General features: G+C 40.2%; 1 protein-coding gene across 3 annotated transcripts in view; it reads right to left on the bottom strand.

Moving 5' to 3' along the window:
* The window catches only part of TSPAN12 (tetraspanin 12), a 315531-nt gene that overhangs the window by 230171 nt on the left and 65940 nt on the right, over positions 1–19420 (bottom strand). For all 3 annotated transcript variants that reach the window (XM_073619812.1, XM_073619814.1, XM_073619815.1), the window contains 2 exons: positions 13813–13895; positions 2367–2502 (listed from right to left, as the gene is read on the bottom strand). In XM_073619812.1, coding sequence (XP_073475913.1) covers positions 2367–2502; positions 13813–13895 — 219 coding nt within the window. The remainder of the gene's footprint in view (positions 1–2366; positions 2503–13812; positions 13896–19420) is intronic.

Here is a 19420-nt window from a genome sequence, read left to right as displayed (position 1 = left end):
TAAGTAAAAACTTTCAGTGTATATTTTTATGGTTAGAGGTGCTAGAAGCCATAAAGCAACTATAGTGCTGGCTTCTTATAAGTCTCTGTTAGGAGGCACAGTGAAGGAATGGAAGATTTACCAGCAATAGGTCACACTATAGTACTCTTTTGTCTTTGAGCTGGTCACAGCTGTAAACATTCTGAGTCAAATCCAAGTGACTATTGTACATCTGGTACAGTGGTGTTTCAATATAAAAATACAGTTCATACTGCAGTATTTTACTAAGTACATCATATCATTGAGAGTTATAAGACATGTATTAAAAAACTGTGTTAGACTGAATCAAGTTCATCACTAAACATGTACAACACATTTGGGCCTGTACAGCAGTACTCCTAACAATGAGGAGGGCTGCCTGCTACTTCTCAGAGGAAAAAGGAAGCCAGATAACACAAAATATAAATTAGTTCTTATCTGCACACAATAAATTAATGTAATGATGAGTCTGGGCAAAGGTCACTAAAGCCCAGAGAAGGAAGTTTAACACAGCTGCCTAATCTCTGTTATGCAGGATGACATTTGCCAACTCCAAACTCCAAATAATCTCTCAGAAATACACAGAAAATAACCAGGCAGCACAGTTATCAGACTGCCTTTCTGCAGAAGTGCCAAGCAACTGTAGACAATTTATTGTAAGTCATGTAACACAAGTATACAATTGCTGCAATGGTAACATCATGTCCATTACGTGTTAAATTATGTTTGTGATGACAATCATATGGTGCTTGCAGCAGAAGCTCTTTGTGAACCCTGCATAGCTCAGTCTGTGTCCTTATGTAATAAATGTCAACAATAAATGTTCAGTGAATCCTAGACCTCCCTCGGTAGCAGACGCCGCAGGCCACACACCACATTCAACCTGTCAGAGTTGTGAAGCTTAAGACTCATAATAAAGTTTCAATAATGGCATGAAAAATATAAATGAGGAGCCTGTTATGCTATGTCATCTTATTCCTTTTCACAGTATCCAAATTTCCCCCAAATTGTGCCTGCTTACTAGAGGGGGGCATCATCTGAAGGTAGGGAGGTTTGAGAATGTGGGAGTGAAAAGCGTAAAAAGATCGGGGAAGAGGAAAGTCTACTACATTCGTAGGACTAGAGCTGGAAATATTTACAAAGTTTACAAAGCATTTCAGAGTGGCAAGATTTGATGGTTTCATTGGCTCTTTATCACCTCTGGTCTTCAGCCTCATGTATGAAAATGTGCAAAAGAACTGTAATGTTCATATTTCACCAAAATGTTTACAATAAAATTAAAATGTAAAAGATAAGTTCATCTTTCATAACATGTTACATGTTTTGTCGTGTACACACGGTCAGACTTTTCAGCAACAAAGTCTGACAGCCTGTCCGACAGACTTTCGACTGACTTTTGGCAGACTTCCGACGGACTTTCTAACGAACAGACTTGCCTACAAATGATCACACAAAAGTCCGACGGATTCGTATGTGATGACGTACAACAGACTAAAATAAGGAAGTTGCTAGCCAGTAGCTAATAGCTGTCCTAGCGTCGTTTTTTGTCCGTTGGACTAGCATACAGACGAGCGGATTTCTGGGTCTGGCGGAGTTACGATGTAAAGATCTGCAGCATGTTCTAAATCTAAAGTCCGTCAGATTTGCGACTGGAAAAGTCCGCTGAAGGTCCGGTGAAGCCCACACACAATCGGATTGTCCGTCGGATTTGGTTCGTCGGCGTCCGTCAGACCAGTCCAATCGAAAAGTCCGACAGTGTGTACGCGGCATTACACCCATTTTCAGGGTGTAACATGTTACGAACAGACCAGCCCCCACCCCCAATTTCCAGATCTAACAGCCAGAGCAACCGCCCTCTAGCTGTCACAATTTAAAAATACGTGGCCGAGTGGGACTCCACCCAACTAGCCGCATCATTCATTTACAGTGTTCTGTGAATGGGAAACAACAAGGTCTGGCAGCCTTTGTGGCTATTGCTTTGTAGTTTTTAATGAACTACCATGATGCTGTGGAGCGCTGCAAAGCGCTGTGGTAGTTCATTCCCTATTCCTGTCAGATTGTATCTGCTTGCCCGTACAGGATAATTAATTAAATTCACATTTTTTTACCTGCAAAAAAAAAAACTGCATTTATTATTTTTTGTTAAAAGGTGAACTTATGCTTTAATAAAATAGTACAAAATGGTGTAGGCTAAAAATACAGAAAACATCTGAAAACACATTCTATTTCTGCAGAAAAAGAGTATACAAACACTGATTTAGAAATGTTATTTGATGTTAGAATGGTTATTACTGAGATGAAACCCTATCATTTTGAAAATGTAGGTGAAAGAACAAATTTCAGCTTACCCAGGCAAGAAGTATCAAGTTGCTCTTCACAGCTCCACAGTAACCCAGCATGCCCACAATGATGAGGAAACAACAGACAGCAACCATCACTGGATGGAACACAGGGAAGTAAATGAGGTGTACAGCTTCTTCCACCCTAGACACATGCAAGGTTCAGTTTTGCATTAGTTAAAGCTGAACTCTAGGCAGATATAAAAGACACATATTACTGCAGCTCTGTAATCATTAATACATAATTAGATGTGATTTTTTTACATTTAAGCACTGCAAGTACCTGAATTTGACCTATAGTCCTTACAAAGCAGGGCTGGAATGTGAGGGTAGCAGCAGCACAAGGAGCCATTCAGTTATTATTATTATTAAGGTACTTATATAGCGCAGTCAATTTACACAGCATTTTACATATAAATAATTTATGCGCTGACAAGAAGGATGCTGATAGGGGAGCAAGCAGAGTGATATGGATGATCTCATCATTGTGCTGCTTCTCCTTTCACTGTCCAGTCGCAGGCTAGGAAGAGTCCAGAATTACATGGACTCAGAAAAAGGAGCTTGAATGTGGCTGGTTATCAGTACTATGTAGAAAATCTTTGGATTGAAGATAATATTGCAGCAAAAGCTGCTTTTATGTTACCATTCAATGGGCTATTCATTATTTTTTTGTTGATTTTGCCTGGAGTTCTGCTTTATTAATCCTAAGCAAATACATGAATTCACCACTACCTCTGATGAATAATTTGTACATGTTATGTGGCAAGCCAATTCTTCTTCATACAGTATATGAAAATGCATGAAAAGCATAATTGATTGGTTGCAATGGCTAGCACACAAGGGGGGAGATTTACTAAAACTGGTGCACTCACAATCTGGTGCAGCTGTGCATGGTAGAAAATCAGCTTCTAACTTCAGCTTGTTCAATTAAGCTTTGGCAATAAAACCTGGAAGGCGATTGGTTTCTATGCAGAGCTGCACCCAATTTTGCACTCTTCAGCTTTAATAATTCATCCCCATGGTCTTTGCATTAATAAACATCCAATATCAGAGCTGTGACGGTGTGGATTCTGACAGTGACTGCTGTCAGATACAGCGATTAGGAACCAATCAACTTCGATCTAATGACAAGCTGGTGGCAGCCAGCTAAACCATCAATGTGCCTTTCACAGACATAGTTGCAGAAGCAGCCAGCCTTGAAGAAGGGACCCTGAAAGGCTCCAAAACGTAGGCATTTGGTCTGTGGCAATGGGGGTGATTTTTTTTTTTTTCACAATCAAAGTTTATTGAAAGCAAACTTAGCATACAGGTGACTGATAACAATCGTCAAATTATGCGTATAACAATCTATGTCGGCGAACAATTGCATAATCATTGCACAATTTGCAAAAGACAATGCATTTATACAGTATTAATTGTATGTAGTTTGGTTTGTGGGTGGAAGGGTGGGGGAGGGGAGTAGGTATAGGGGGGGGGGGAGGGGGGGTGAACAGAGAACATTATGTTACAAAACAAGTTTGATACATTTAGTCTAGAATATACAGTTCTATAAATGAGCATAATATTTGGTAATATATAATGAATGTAGGTAGTATAAAGGCTATATTATTATATCTCTTATCTGCTAAAACCCAGAGTCTATTGGGTCGGCATGATTGCTGTTTCAAACTGATCTGATAGTGTGAACAGATACCAGGGTTGCTACATCTTGTTGAAGTTGGCATTCGTTTCTTTTTTCATTGCTAAACTTTCTTCCATTTTATAGGTGTATTGAACTTTGTCAAATCAATCCCTGTCTCCTGGACCGCGGGTGGATTTCCAATATAAGGGGATCATGGTTTTAGCTGCGTTTAATAGGTGCCTGGTGAGCGTCTTTTTGTACTTAGTGTGTATGAATTAACATGGATCAGGCAGGCTGCAGCATTTAGGTTTAGTTTGGTCTCAGTTATGTGTTTTATCCAAAATATAATTTTTCTCCAGTAGTCCAGGATCAGGGGACATGTCCACGAAATGTGCAAAAACGTGCCTATATCTGTGCCACATCTCCAGCAGGTATCAGAGGTTGTAGGGAACGACTTCCTGGCCTTTTGTGGCGTCACATACCATTGGGTTTAAATTTTGTAGGATATTTCCTGGGTCTTTGTGCTTCTTGAACACTTGTGAGCTAAGATACATGCTATTTCCCATTGAGCTTCGCTAATTTTGGTACCCAGGTCTAGTTCCTATCTTTCTTTATGATTGTTGCTTTCTGTAAGAGTTGATTGGGTCAACCAGGAGTAAACCAAAGAGGTTGATTTAAGTACCGGGGATCTTTTGTAGCAGATATGTTCCAAAGGTGTCATGGGTAAGTAGTATGAAGCTCTGTGTTTACTGTTCAGTAGGAAGCTTTTTAATTGCATGTAGAACTAATGGCCAGGAAATGATTCCCCATACTCTTCTTGAAATGAGTCTAAGATTCTTAGCTTGTTTCCGAGCAAGCAATGGGATGCCAGGAACTTTGAGCTGTGTTTAGGTCTCGGAAGGCTTCTTTGGTTTAGCCCAGGGGTGAAATCTGGGTTACCGGCAATTGGTGTTAGTGGGCCAGGGATTGAGGCTATTTTGTGTGTGGAAGCAATTTTGTGTAGAATTTCTATTGTAGTAGTGATCAGGGGGTGTTTTGTGTTTCTGAGTGATTTAGAGTGATTTGTCCAGGGATAGTACAATAGCTGTTGTTTGTTGTAGAAGAGTTCTATCTATACCCAGTCTTTATTGTCTCTGTGGCAATGCCAATCTATAAGTCTGGTGATGTGAGTTGCGATGTGGTATTTTTAAAAATCAGGGAGTCCAATGCTGCCTTTGTTTTTGGGGGAGGTAAGTAGTCAATAGTTTAATCTAAGCCTTTTATCTACCCATAAAAATCTTCTTTGTAATTCTTTAAGTTTGGTGAAGAATGCGTTGGGAATATATACTGGTAAAGTGTTAAAAAATTCAGTAGCCTAGGGAGAATTGTCATTTTCAGTATGGAAGCTCTGCCAAACCAAGAGAATAATTTTGAGGTCCACTTTTTAAGGTCTTTTGATATAGAATTTAGTAAGGGTTTATAGTTGGCATCATATATAGAGTCAATATTTGTAGCGAGAATATCGCCTAGGTATTTAAGACTTTTTTGTACCCACTTGTAAGTGCAATTCCTTTTTGTCGGGTTCAGTTGGTCGGGGGATAGGGTAAGGTTGAGAGTTTCAGACTTGGTTTGGCAGACTTTAAAATTAGAAATGTATCCGAATGTCTTAAATATTTTGTGGAGGTTAGGAATGGAGATGTGTGGTTGCGTGATAAAACATAGCAGATCGTCTGCATAGGCTGCTACTTTGTATTCTTTTTTATTTATTTGGAATCCATGAATATCTGTGGTTAGATTTATGCTTCTGAGTGGCTCTAATGTAAGTATAAAGAGGAGTGGTGACAAGCGGCAGCCTTGGCAAGTGCCATTGTGAATGTTGATTGGTTCTGATAGGGTATTGTTTACTTTGACTTTAGCTTGGGGACGTTGGTATAAGGCTTCTATCCAATTTAGCATGTTGTTTCCTTGGCCAATGTGTGAACCTGTGGCAAACATGTAGTCCCAGGAAACCCTTCTGAAGGCCTTTTCTGCATCTGTAGAGAGCAGAAGGCCTTCGATTTTGGAGTTTCTGGCAGAGTGGATTAAATTTAATGCTTTGGTTGTATTATCTCTGGCTTCCCTACCAGGCATAAAGCTGACTTGTTCTGGGCGGATGATTTTTGATAAGAGGGGTTTTATCCTGTTTGCGAGAATTTTAGTAAGGATTTTTAGATCTACGTTGAGAAGGGAGATGGGTCTAAAGTTGGCGCAGTCCGTGAGCTCCTTATCTGGTTTTGGAACGACTGCGATATAAGCCATTAAGAGGGAGTCAGAGTTATGTTTATGTTTTCGCTAGATTGTTAAATACAGACATGAGGTGTTTAGAAAGTAGGTATGTGAATGTTTTGTAATATTGGGATGTGAAACCATCTGGGCCAAGGCTCTTCCCAGTTTTTAGTTCCTTAATTACTTCTTGTATTGCTGCAATAACGATGGGTTCTTCTAAGTTATTTATATCATCTGGCTCAAGGGTCGGTAATCTACTATTCTGCAGGAATTCTCGTATTGTTTCTTCCTTTGAGCTCATGATATGAGAAAGATTGTGTTGTGTTTTTATGTCATATAGGGCTGCATAGAACGAATGGAATAATTCCACAATTTTTTCAGGTGTATGTTCTAAAGTAAATGTTTTGTTACGTATGGCATGTATATGTCCCTCATGTTTGCTTCTTTTAGTGTTCTAGCCAAGTACTTCCCACTTTTGTCTCCATGTTCATAGAAGATATTCTTTTGGAAAAAAAGTGCTCTTCTGGTTTTGAGATCTAATATCTGTTTAAGGGCTTGTCTGCATTTTGTGAGTTCTTCCTCTAATTTAATGGTAAGGGATTGTTTATGTTAACTTTCTAGGCAGGCTATTTTGTTGGATACGGTAGTGATTTCTTTTTCTCTTTCCTTTTTTCTTCTGGCTCCCCATTTTATGAATTCGCCTCTGATTATGCTTTTGTGGGCCTCCCAGTTGTTTAGTGGTTTGGTTTCTGAATCTAGGTTAGTTGCAAAGTACTTTTTAATAGATTCATGTATGCCATCTTGTATGGTTTGATCTGTTAATAAGGCTGGGTTGAAGAGTGATGGCGGTGGGGGCGTGATCTGACATGGATATTATTCCTATTTCTGCTCTAGTTAAATTGATCAGATCTCTTTGGGAGATGAAGATTAGGTCAATTCTGGAATATCTTTTGTGTGTGGGGGGGGGAAGGTATAGTCCTTGTCAGAGGGATGTGTGGATCTCCAAGAATCTACTAAAGATAAGGATTGTAGTGAGGTCTTATGCCCTGTACACACGATCGCACAGTCCGACAACAAAATCCATCAGATTTTTTCTGACGGATGTTGGCTCAAACTTACGACGAGCCGAGAAAAATGAAGTTCAATAGCCAATGCGGCTCTTCTGCTTGATTCTGAGCATGCGTGGCACTTTGTGTGTCTGAATTGTCTACACAAGATTGGAATTTATGCAAATGGATTTTGATCCAGCTCTCAAACTTTGTGTGTCGGAAATTCCGATGGAAAAAGTCCGATGGAGCCTACAAACAGTCGGAATTTCCGACACAACAAGCTCTGATCGTACATTTTCCGGTGGAAAGTCCAATCGTACATTTTCCGGCGGAAAGTACAATCGCGTGTACAGGGCATTGATACATTTTAGTATCTTGTAAGCGACATAAGTGTAACCTGAGGATGTATCTTGTTGTGGGTTTAGGGGGATATTAAAATCACCTCCTAATACAATGCATCCTTCTGCGAATCATTTGAGTTCATCTATTATTTTGTGGCAAAATGTGATGTGTGCTTTGTTTGGAAAGTACATGTTGGCTAAAGTAACAGGTGTCCCATTCCATGTACCTCTGAGGAAGATACAGCGACCTTCTGGGTCGGCAAGTTGTGTCGTTGGTGCAAATGGAAAATGTTTGCTGAGCAATATCCTTTCGTTTTAGCAATGGGATTTGTGGCGTGATAAGCTTTTGTGAAGTGACTGTCAGTGAGTTTGGGGATATTATTATTCTTGAAGTGTGTTTCTTGGAGGTAGACTATTGCAGGGTTAGCTTTTCTCAGTTCCTTCAATATCTTTGCCTGTTTTTCAGGGATATTGAGACCATTCACATTGTGTGATATAACGCTCGGGGATTTCCCTAAGAGCGAATATACCATGTCTGAAGAGAGGAAAAAAAAAAGAAAGGGGGGAGGGGTGGTGATGTAAGGTGCGGGGTTAGGGGTGAGATAAATTGAGTCTAAAGGTTGCTGAAGTGGGGGTGATTAACTAAAACTGGAGAGTGCAGCTCTGCATAGAAATCAGCTTCTACATTTTATTGTCAAAGCTTAAAGAGGAGGTCCAGCCCTCCCACGAAAAATTAAAAGTCAGCAGCTACAAATACTGCAGCTGCTGACTTTTTATATACGGACACTTACCTGTCCAGGGATCCCACAATGTCGGCACCCCAGCCGATCTTCAGGTTGGCTGTCGGGTGCAGCCGACACCATCCCTGGTAAGTGAACCCAGCAGTGAAGCCTTTTGGCTTCACAGCCGGTCCCCTACTGAGCATGAGCGAAGCGCTCTGCGCTTTCTAATTGGCCCGGCAGCAGAGGAAGGAGGAGGGGGGCGAATATTTGAGAGACGTTGCAGCGGTGCTGTCTCTGGAAGTGGGGAACGGTACCTGTCAAAAACAGGTACCCGTTCCCCCTCCCGCCTGAAAGGTGCCAAATATGGCATCGGAGGGAGGAGGAGACGAATAAGCAGAAGTTCGGCTTTTGAGTGGAACTCTGCTTTAACTGGACAGGCTGAAGTTACAAGCTGATTGGCTACCATGCACAGCTGCGCCAGATTTTGCACTCTCCCGTTTTAGTAAATCAACTCCACAGTGTCTACAATAAAATGGTGAAACTATCTTCCTTTGAGTGCTGTTGACTTTCACAACACTTTCAAAGGTACTGAATGGCACCATATGTATGCACAGTATATACACCAAGCCAAAACAGGCATAAAGTACATGGCATTTCACACATTAAAGCAAGAAGTGACTACATGTAATAAACAGATACTGCACAAAGTCCATTCTCTTTCAGAATACAATTATGCTCCATTGCCTAAAGTTAAAAAAAAAAAAAGATTCTAAACCCTTAGGGTCTATGCATTGTAGTAACGTACCACACATGCGCTAAGGGAACACATCTCCATTAGGTGCACCATAACGTATGGTAACATACAACGGCGCTTTGTGATTACTGTTACAAAAATGGTGCCGTTCAGATTTTTAGTCCATTGTGATGCATCGGTAGCTCATTCAAACAAAGACGGATCGCCTTGGTGTGAAAGGCCTGTAGGAGTTTTTTTGGATCTCTGTAGTTATGGTTAATAACATGTGCTTGGATTTCTTTTATGTCATTAAAACAATTAAGGCAAACTTATTCAACAAGCAACAAACCCAAACACACAAAACATTTTACATTGCCATATCTTTACTGAACAAAAAATGACTACAGTTACAGTCAATTAAAGAAAAGTAAGTGATCCCTTATATTTAGTAACAAATAAAATCACATTGTAAGGATGTAAAATTGGCAGGTTTCGTGGTTTGGAAGACTTTGCTTTTTACCCTTATTTTCATACTAGAAATTTATATCAGCGATTCAATTCTCTCATTGTGCCACATCCTGATGATCTTAAACCAATCTAGATACCCCTAGGTGGACTTTTAAGGCACTAATATAGTATAGAGAGTATACGTTGAAAAAGTAACATTTATTGAACAGAGTATATAAAAACAATTGAACACATTGGAAAAAATGGTATGAATACAAATCTGTATCAAGTATCACCACATCACATTGTTACAAGCATGATTCTCCTTCACCCGATGCATTTCAGAGTGTAAGTATCTCCTTCTTCAGGGGTGATAACTTTGTTAAAATCAACATAAAAAAGGAACTGTATCTCAGACAGACTGTCTGGTCATATTAAGATCTTAGCACTGCACACTCTAGTTGGTTTTGAAAAGGTACTCTCCTAATGCTGGCCTCCCCCAGAGTAATGATAGACAGCAGAAGACACTGAGGTCAAAGGTGGACAGTAGCCTTCCAGTAAAAATGATAGCAATGTATAGTAGAAAATGTATATGTGGTCATGTGTGTCTAGGGTGTGTCACTGAGTGGTGCACCAATATAGGTATATAAAAGTATCTAAGATAGAGTATAAGATATGTATCTATGAAATATCATACCTGAACCATATGATCAAATAATGCGTGAGCAGAATGGCTCTTAGATGTAAAGATGGTATGCATTGGAAGAATAACATGTTTTTCTTCCAGTGCCTTTTCAAAACCAACTACAGTATGCAGTGCTAAGATCTTAATATGACCAGACATCTGAGCGGGAAAGTCTGAGATACAGTTCCTTTTTATGTTGATTTTAACAACGTTTGATGGAATTTTCATCTTTGACACCACCATAACATATGTGAGTTCTTTCAATATTATAACTTGTATATTACTACAAACAAGCAAATGCTTTAACAGTACTGTTCCATACTTATTCTCTCACATTTATGTCATAGATATATTATTTGCTTTCTCACACACCCCTGAGATACTTACACTCTGAAATGCATCAGGTGAAGGAGAATCATGCTTGTGACAATGTGATATGGTGATACTTGATACAGATTTGTATTCATTCCATTTCTTCAATGTGTTCAAATGTTTTTCTATACTCTGTTCAATAAATGTTACTTGTTTAACGTATACTCTCTATACTATATTGGGTTATTAAAAGTCCACCTAGGGGTATCTAGTTTGGTTTATTTTCATACTAGGGCCATTCTGTATATACAGTATATATACAGTGTTTTTTGTTTACATACAGTGTTTTTTAGCCACAATGCTTTTTGCTCTATCAATCATCCACTTTGCTGGAACATCCTGCTTCAGAACACACCAGAACATTTCAATGGGGCTAACATCAGGACTATGACATGACCATACTAATATATGTAAGTTCTTCTGATGAGTCAACTCGTGGTAACAGTATATGTGAACCCTTACCTTGTAAAACAACCCATTCAGTTTAAAACAGAAATGAAAGGCAAACATTTGTAACAAATGTTTGGGTAACATATTATTTCATTTATGTCAGTACTTTGGGTCTCTCCTGAAATGCATAATTAGACTTCTTCGGTGTCCAACTTTTGTATCATCCCTGCACAGAATGGACATTTCAAAGTATGGTAGGTTTACAAACACAGATGTTATCAAGTACAAGAGATACCTACAGTTAAATATTGCTGAACTTTACTTACAAAAAAAAAAAATTGTGAGCAAGCAGGCTTTTACTATATCTTTTCTGCAATTCAGTCATCTTGGCTTCCTACTCGCATACCTTCTTTAGAATGTACTGACCTGCACAGGTGCAATTCAGTATACATTCTCAGCAAACCTCATTTTGACTTGTACCTACAGGTAAGCCTCTAATAAGGTTTACCTATAGGTACCGTAAATATCTCTTAAACATGCACCGTTTAGGAGATATTTACTGTATGTGCAGCCGATAGCGTCATCGGCGCATGCACTCTGAAGGAACAGCCACCCGGGCCGTTCCTTCAGAGCCCTGTGCTGTAAATGGCGGCTCCCCACACCTGCGGTTTATTACCACTTTAACTTGAGTGTTGGCCAAAGATGGTTGGAATTGGCTGAAGATGCGAACCCTGGGAGAAGACATTGTGGAATATGCCGGCGCCAGCAAATGAGTTTTCAGATATTGCATTGCTGGAGGGTAGGCACGTATAGGCGGCTTTAGGTCTGCTTTATGTATCACCTTAGGGTTCTTTGTCATTAGAACATATTTGCATCAATGTGGACTGATAAAAGCAACAACTTTTAAAGATTTGTTTTGTACTCTTAGTATTTAGGTCTTAAATTACTCTCCTTCTAAGAGTCTCTGTAATTTCTTGGTTGAGCTGTATTGCATTTGAGCAGAATTCTGTCGTGAAGAATGAGTAACGAAAATTTATGTATAGCCTAGGGCAGGTCAAAGCTACTCCTGAACTAACTGAAACACTTTGGAGTTTAGAGGAAGAAGGTGTATACTTCGAAACCACTAAGGACCCTGCTGAGGTCCCCCTGGACTTTGGAATGAACTATGTCATGGACTAGAGGGCTACAAACGAGTAGCTTTATGAGCAATTTTAATTCACTTGTTTGTGAGTATAATTTTAAACAACTGCTTTTCAACAAATGTTGTGGGATAATGCACTAGACTGGTGCGTCCTCATTTGTTCGTGTTTTGTACAAATTGAAACACCTGCCTGATTGATTGCAGTGTCCGAGTCAAATTCAGATTTTTCAAAATATTATCTGAGGCCCATATTTGTTTACCATCAGAGACCTTGATTGTTCAAGCAATTTTCTCCATAAATATATATATGATGTAAAACCTGTGTTTTTTTTTTTTAAAGACCAATTTCAGGAGGTTGTTACATTTATTTATACAGAGGGTTCTGTCCCCCACACTGCAGGGGTAAATGTTGATTTTTCTAGATGGGAAAGAAAAAAGTACGAATACTTACCTTACTCCTCGTTTCAAGGCAGCCGGCACTCTTCCCGCTGTCTGGCACTTTGAAATGTGGATGGGTCCTTGCCTTCCTCCCATACAATGCTGGACTGTTGGTCATGCATTGTATGTGAGGAACTGTGACAAAACGGGCAGGGAAGTGAAGCAGCTTTGGGGGAACAGTCACATGGAGAGGAGGAAACCTGTGGGAGTGAGGGATGAGACGTAAAGTATTTGTACTTATTTCTTTCCCCCTCCTAGCCAAATGAGCATTTAACCTATGCAGTGCAAAGAGAATGGGGGGGGAGCACTACATGGAGGTAAATTTAACAATAGCCTGGAGTTGGGCTTTAATACAACTCCCTTATGATATAGATTGGAACATGCTGCAAGGGCTATTCTTGTAGAAAGCCAGGTCATTCCTGGCGTTTTTCTCACAACTCTAAATGGACTGGTGACAAACAAATCAATGCACTATATACACCTCATACAAGTACATCCCTTTTTTACCAATTTCTGACCTTGAATGCTATATGAACACTTTACATAATTTATTTACAAAAAAGAGAATTTCGTTTTGGAAGGAATCAACTGTTAAACTGTAGTATGTAGTGAGAGCCCTGTCTAAGAAATTCTCACTACACATTACCCATCAAGCAATTCCTACTCTTTCCAGCATGTACCATCTTGTCATCTGGAACTTTATTCTGTGTTTTTTGTATCCATGTATTTTTACCAGAGTAAAAGCATTAAGAATGTCTAGCTGCAAATATAGCAAGCAAAATAAATGTGCATATTTTTAAACTGCAAATCATGCTACTTGTTTGAAAAAGTTAGTTATTTTTATGTGTGCATTTAATTATTAACCATATTTATTACACATGCAAATACAAAGCTACTATGAGCAACTGTTATTCTCCTGATGCAGTAAATGGATTGACTTGAGGTTAAATATATGTCTCAGAAACGGCAATTAGATACAGTCAATTAGTTTGCACCTTAGAAATGTCGGAAAAGTAAACAGAAAACAATTTTCAGCGACACGGACGACAGGAGATGATCAAAGGAAGCAGACCATCTCCGTGCAACTACTAACTACTGTACAAAGCCAGCTTAAGCGAAGCATGAAATATCTGAAGAAGAATTTGCCTGAACTAAACTATTCAATATGTTAAATAAAAGAAAACACAAAAGCTCCTCTTAGCATACAGATTATCATGGCATTTTATTTTTTCTTCTTTTGATGCATCAGTGCGGTTGATTAGGAGTGCTTACCTTGTTTCCGCTGTCAGAGTAAGTACGTTATTTATGTAGTCTCTCATCCATGCAGAAACCCCCAAAACACATATTGACATCAGCTAAAACAAACAGAGAAATTATCATTAACATATATAGTGACATATAAAGACAAACAACTCTGAGCAGCAGTTTCCTCCACTGGGATATATTCCCACTGGCTAAGTACATACTTGTCATTTGTAGACAGTGCCAAATTACATACTATTCTACTTGCAGTGCCGCTTAGGGTTACACTTCAGTTTTGCTTACACAGGGTCTATGCAACCTATGCCTTTTCTATTATAGTGCAAACAGAAATAACCGAAGCTCATATATTCTCAATCTTCTTAGCGCTTATGCCTCAGGTAGACAAGCTGTCACCAACAAGAAGTTTAAAATCGGTGCGCATGTTACCTCAATGCACACTAATGTAACAAGCACAATACAATTCACTGCAGTGCACTTCATTTTTAATATCACCTTTATGTACCTACATCATGCACTGCAAAGCACCTGCAATGTTGTATACAAAGCATGGTACAAAACATTTGTCATCTGCTCTGACTCCTGTTTATCTACCTAACTTCTCTCTAAAGTTTCTATGAGTATGATATAAGGGATTCAATTACATAGATCTGACATCTTTCAAATACAGCTAAATAAAGCTTTACAATGTTTACCAATAAACGAGCAGTGTGTATTCACTTCAGCCACCTTTACCTAAAGCATATCTAAACCCAAAAACAAAAATTCTAACTATTGCAGCTCATCAGTCCATTCGCTAAAATAGCTTCATTCACAATTCCAAGCATTTTTTCTTTATTTTTAGCTGGTGATCCTGCTAGCAACATACTCCCTGGTGGTAATGCTCACTCACTGTACTGTAGGAGGAGTTACATTATTACCACCCAGGCTCCCCACTTCTGAATAGGACCGCAGAACCCCCTGCTCCCCCCCCCCCATCTTCATAACACACATATAGTCCACAGTGAAGAAACGGCCAGGGCTGATAACACTTCTTGGTACAGTGGAACCTTGGATTACGAGCATAATCCGTTCTAGGAGAATGTTTGTAATCCAAAGCACTCGCATATCAAAGCGAGTTTTCCCATAGAAGTCAATGGAAACTAAGATAATTTGTTCCGCATTGACTTCTATTGCATGCAATACCACATGTGGCCGGAGAGCCTCGAAAATACTCGGGGACAGCTCGGCTGAACTCGGAAACCCTAGGAAAAGCTCGGAAACACTCGGTAACGGAGTGTTTCCGAGCATTTCCGAGTGCTTCCAAGTATTTCTGAACGGCTCAGAGTGTCACTGGCACCCCCACACCTCTGACCAAATGCGGTACTGCACACCCCATTGGCTTGAATCCTGCTTGTTTTGCGAGACAACACTCGCAAACCGAGTCATGATTGTTTTTTAAAAGTTGCTCGTATTTCAAAACGTGTTACTCGTAAACCAAGGTTCCACTGTATTTCAATTAAATAAAGCAGAGATAACAGATTATAAAAAAAAATTACATGCTCACTGGATTTCTGGCTCAAGAAGTATCTTTTGTACTTATCAAACACTAAGGCTCCATTCACATCTTGACGTATCGGCCGACAATTGCAGTAAAATCGCGCAAACAGACTTGTGGGACGCCTGTCGCCCAAAAGAAGCTCTTGCACTTCACTTGGATGACAGGTGTCACACGATTCTGCTTGTGCGATTTTACCGCGATAGTCGCCCGACAAATCCCAGCAAAATCGCGCGGCGTTTGGTGTGCTATTGAAAGTGACAGGGAACGCACGGGCATCCCGCGATTGCTGCTTTTTTCGCATCACGGGCAGAATTGCGGCCCACAATTCGGAAACGCCAAGATGTGAATGGAGCCTAAATCTGAACCCAACAAAAGAAAACTTGTGTGTTCTTGGGCCTAAGCATTTCTCTCTGTACTTCTGAGACAGCAAGATTATGTAGCAAATAAATCATTTTGACTGAATAAATAACTTTTGCCTTGACTTCAGCTTTATATATGGGCTGCCATTGCTGACCTCCTTCTGAAAATGAAAAGAGTCAGCCTGGCAAGTTATAACTTTAATACATCTGAATCACAGACTCAGTACAATTGTTAAGCAAATGAAAATCCGAAAACTGTCAGAACTCCTTACCTCTATCCATGTTGCAAATTAATGACTCAAGAAGTATGGAAGCCACAGAATTGGCATAAATACCAGGGAACTAGTATTTTTAAGTGGGTCATCAATAGTAGCCCACATATATATTTTTTTTGACAGCTACAGGTTTTCTGCAAAATATGAGCACTTTGTTTAACTTGTTGCTTGATGGTTCCTCATTAAATATGAGGTTGGTATTAAATCGAGCAGCAGTTGATAATGGCCTCAAAGCTGAAGGAAAGTTTTACTGCTAAATATGAAATCTTTGTATAGCCCTAAACATGTTTGTTTTTTAAATCTATGTTTAGTTATGCCATGGTAGAATAAAACCTTGAAACATTATGGTGTATTAGAACACATATTTCAATACACAGGCAAGTAGTATTTTAAACTAATTTACATTTTCAGTTAAAGATTAGGACTGGTGAAAGTCTGCAAACTGTTGACAGTGTATGCCATATAAACTATAGTCTTTCCTACAAATGTTGAAATATATTATCCATAAATCAGCTTTACGGCTTGCTCGAGAATACACAATGGTTTGCAATAGATGAAGGTGGGGAATCATGTCAAAGTTTCAGATGATTTAGTAGCAAGAAGGCCATAGGATTTATGATAAAACAGGAATTTAGCTTTTACATTGTTGTGTGAAGGTTTAGAGAAACTGCTTTGGCCAACTGTACAAAAGAAGAAAAGGATGTAAAAGAGGAGTGAGATAACAGGGCTTTACATATTAGTCTTCTATCTATCTATCTCATCATATATTTTGTATAGCCCTGTTACAACTTCATTTTTTATGCCTAAATTGACCTCAATGGGAGATTTATATGCACACTTTGGGATTTATTTAGTGAAGGCAAATAGTCTGTTCACTTCAGAATTGAAGATGCACTTTGTAAAATTTTCCCCAGAGCTCAGTGAATGTGATGAAATGAAGTGATTGTAAAACTTGATTTTTTTAAATTAAAATAACAAACATGTTATACGTACCTGCTCTGTGCAGTGGTTGTACACAGAGCAGCCCCGATCCTCCTCTTCTGGGACGCTCCCCTGGTACTCTAGTTCCAACCCCCCCCACCGAGTGCCCCCATAGCATTCGCTACCAAGTCCTGTTCTGTCTGTCCATTAGACACACAAAATGGGGGTCTGCCCCGCCCTCCACTCCTTCCTCACTGGCTCTGATTGACATCCATGGCTCCCGCTGCTGTATCTCAGCCAATGAGGAGTGAGAGAGTCTCAGCTTTCGTGCACATCGCTGGTTGGAGATTGGGCTCAATGCTGCAGGGGGAAGCTGCATGCAGAAGATTGTTTTACCTTACTGCACAGAATGCAGTAAGGTAAAAAAAAAATTCTGCCTTTACAACCACTTTCACTTTGCAAAGAATACCCATTCATGTGCAAGGAAAATAAAGAAATTAATTAATTAATTAATTTAAAAAGCAGCATTTTTGTTTGCACATCAATGGTTGATGAAGGTTAAAGTGGATGTAAACCCGAATTTTTTTTTTTTTTTTTTATCATACTGTAGAGTATAAGATTTCCTATCATTTGAGCCCAGTCTTGCCACACAGAGTTAATCCTGCTCTGAGCAATCCTCTTTTATTGTTCAGTGAGAAAAATCTTGACAAACTGAGAAAAACTTTGTCAAATCCTCCCCCTTGCTGTGAGTGACAGGTAATTTACATCTCATGCACTAGCCTAAGACACAGGCATTATTTTTTAATTCCCACCCCAACTCCTTTCTTCAGCAGCTCTGCAAGGATTGGATGTTCCACACCTCAGCATGATTTGGCATGCTGAAGTCATGTGGTTACTTTCCTGTCTTTTCACTGGATGTTAGAGATCATAGCAGAAGTTCAGTGTAAGAAATACACAGGAGAAAATGCATATTGACAAGTGAAGTGCAGAGGTGGGCGGGGAGTCTACTGACATCACGACTCCACCCACCGAGCTTCAGACAACAGACCCACCCACAGGGGTCTCATAACAGATAGAGGGGAGACATTTGACAGGTATAGATACATGCAGGAGGCACGTATATCCTTATAGATAACCCCTATGGCAGTAGTTTAGAAAGGATGACATTGGGTTTACATCCACTTTAACAGAGCTTCAACTCATTCACTAAATTCTGGGGAAAATTCCCTTGCAAGTGAACATTCTATTTGCCTTTAGTAAATCAACTCTTCTGTCTCTGTTAGTCTAGGTTCACATCTATGCGGCTGCGCTTGATGTGTTTTTCAGGCACGTTTTGCAGTGTTTCATGTTTTTAAACCCTTGTTTTTTATGTGTTATTTCATGCAGTTTTCATTCAATTTGTGTTTTTTTTTTCTTTAAACACACTGTAAACACACTGTACATTGCTGGTTGCTAGGGAGGGGACCAGGAAGCCAGCCGCCGCGTCCTGAACAACCGATGCGTCATTAGCCATCAGCGGGGGTTCCCTGATGACAGCTGAATGTAAAAAAAAAAAAAATTGCAGGCAACAAAAAAAATTGTGAAAAAAACGGCGTAGGGCCCCCTGCCCAGGTCCATAACAGGCCCTTCGGATCTAGTATGGATTCAAAGGAGACCACCCCCCATGCCCAAAATCCATACCAGAACCTTATCCGGCAGGTCAGGAAAGGGAGGGGACGAGCAAGTGCCCCCCCTCCTGAACAATACCAGCCCTCATGCCCTTAACATGGGGAGATGGGTGTTTTGGGACAAGGGCCTCTTCCCCACAACCCTGGCCGGTGCCTGTGGGGATCTGCGGGCAGGGGGCTTACTGGAATCTGGAAGCCCCCTTTAACAAGGGGGCCACCAGAACCTGCCCCCCCATGTGAATAGGTATGGGGTACATTGTACCCCTACCCATTCACCCCAAAAAGCAGTGAAGTGTTAAGAAAAACGAGATGTTTTTTGACAAGTCCGTTATTAAAAATGCCCACCGTCGTAGCTCCAACTAGTCTTCTTTCTCCGGTACCGATGTCTTCTTCCTCCCATAGTTCCTTCTTCCTCCAGTGCGGTCATCTCCTTGAGCCGTCTTCTTCCTCGCCGCTTACCCAATAAAAACAAAAAAACACATTCTTCTAATGCTGTCTTCCTTTGTTGTGTTATTTCCTGTCTACCTTTTGTTATATAGCCATGGGGTGTGGCCATCCGATGACGTCACCTTGAAAACCGCCCCTTGTGACGTCACATGTTGTCATAAGGGTGGGTTCTCCGGGTGACGTCATCGGATGGCCACACCCCATGGCTATATAATAAATGGCAGACAGCGGGATACAACACAACGGAGGAAGACAACATTAGAGGACCAGGGTTGTGTGGAAGAGGTGCTTGTCCCATCAACATGGGGGCAAGGTGCTTTGGGGCGGGGGCGCTCTGCCCAAAGCACCCATCCCCCTATGTTGAGGTCATGCAGCCTGGTATGGTTCAGGAAGGGGGGTTGGCGCTCGCTC

Source organism: Aquarana catesbeiana, linkage group LG03 (genome assembly GCF_042186555.1).
Source record: "Aquarana catesbeiana isolate 2022-GZ linkage group LG03, ASM4218655v1, whole genome shotgun sequence".
In the NCBI taxonomy this organism is placed as follows: domain Eukaryota; kingdom Metazoa; phylum Chordata; class Amphibia; order Anura; family Ranidae; genus Aquarana; species Aquarana catesbeiana.
The sequence above is the reverse complement of the archived record's forward strand: the minus strand, read 5'-3'. Positions and strand labels throughout refer to the sequence as shown.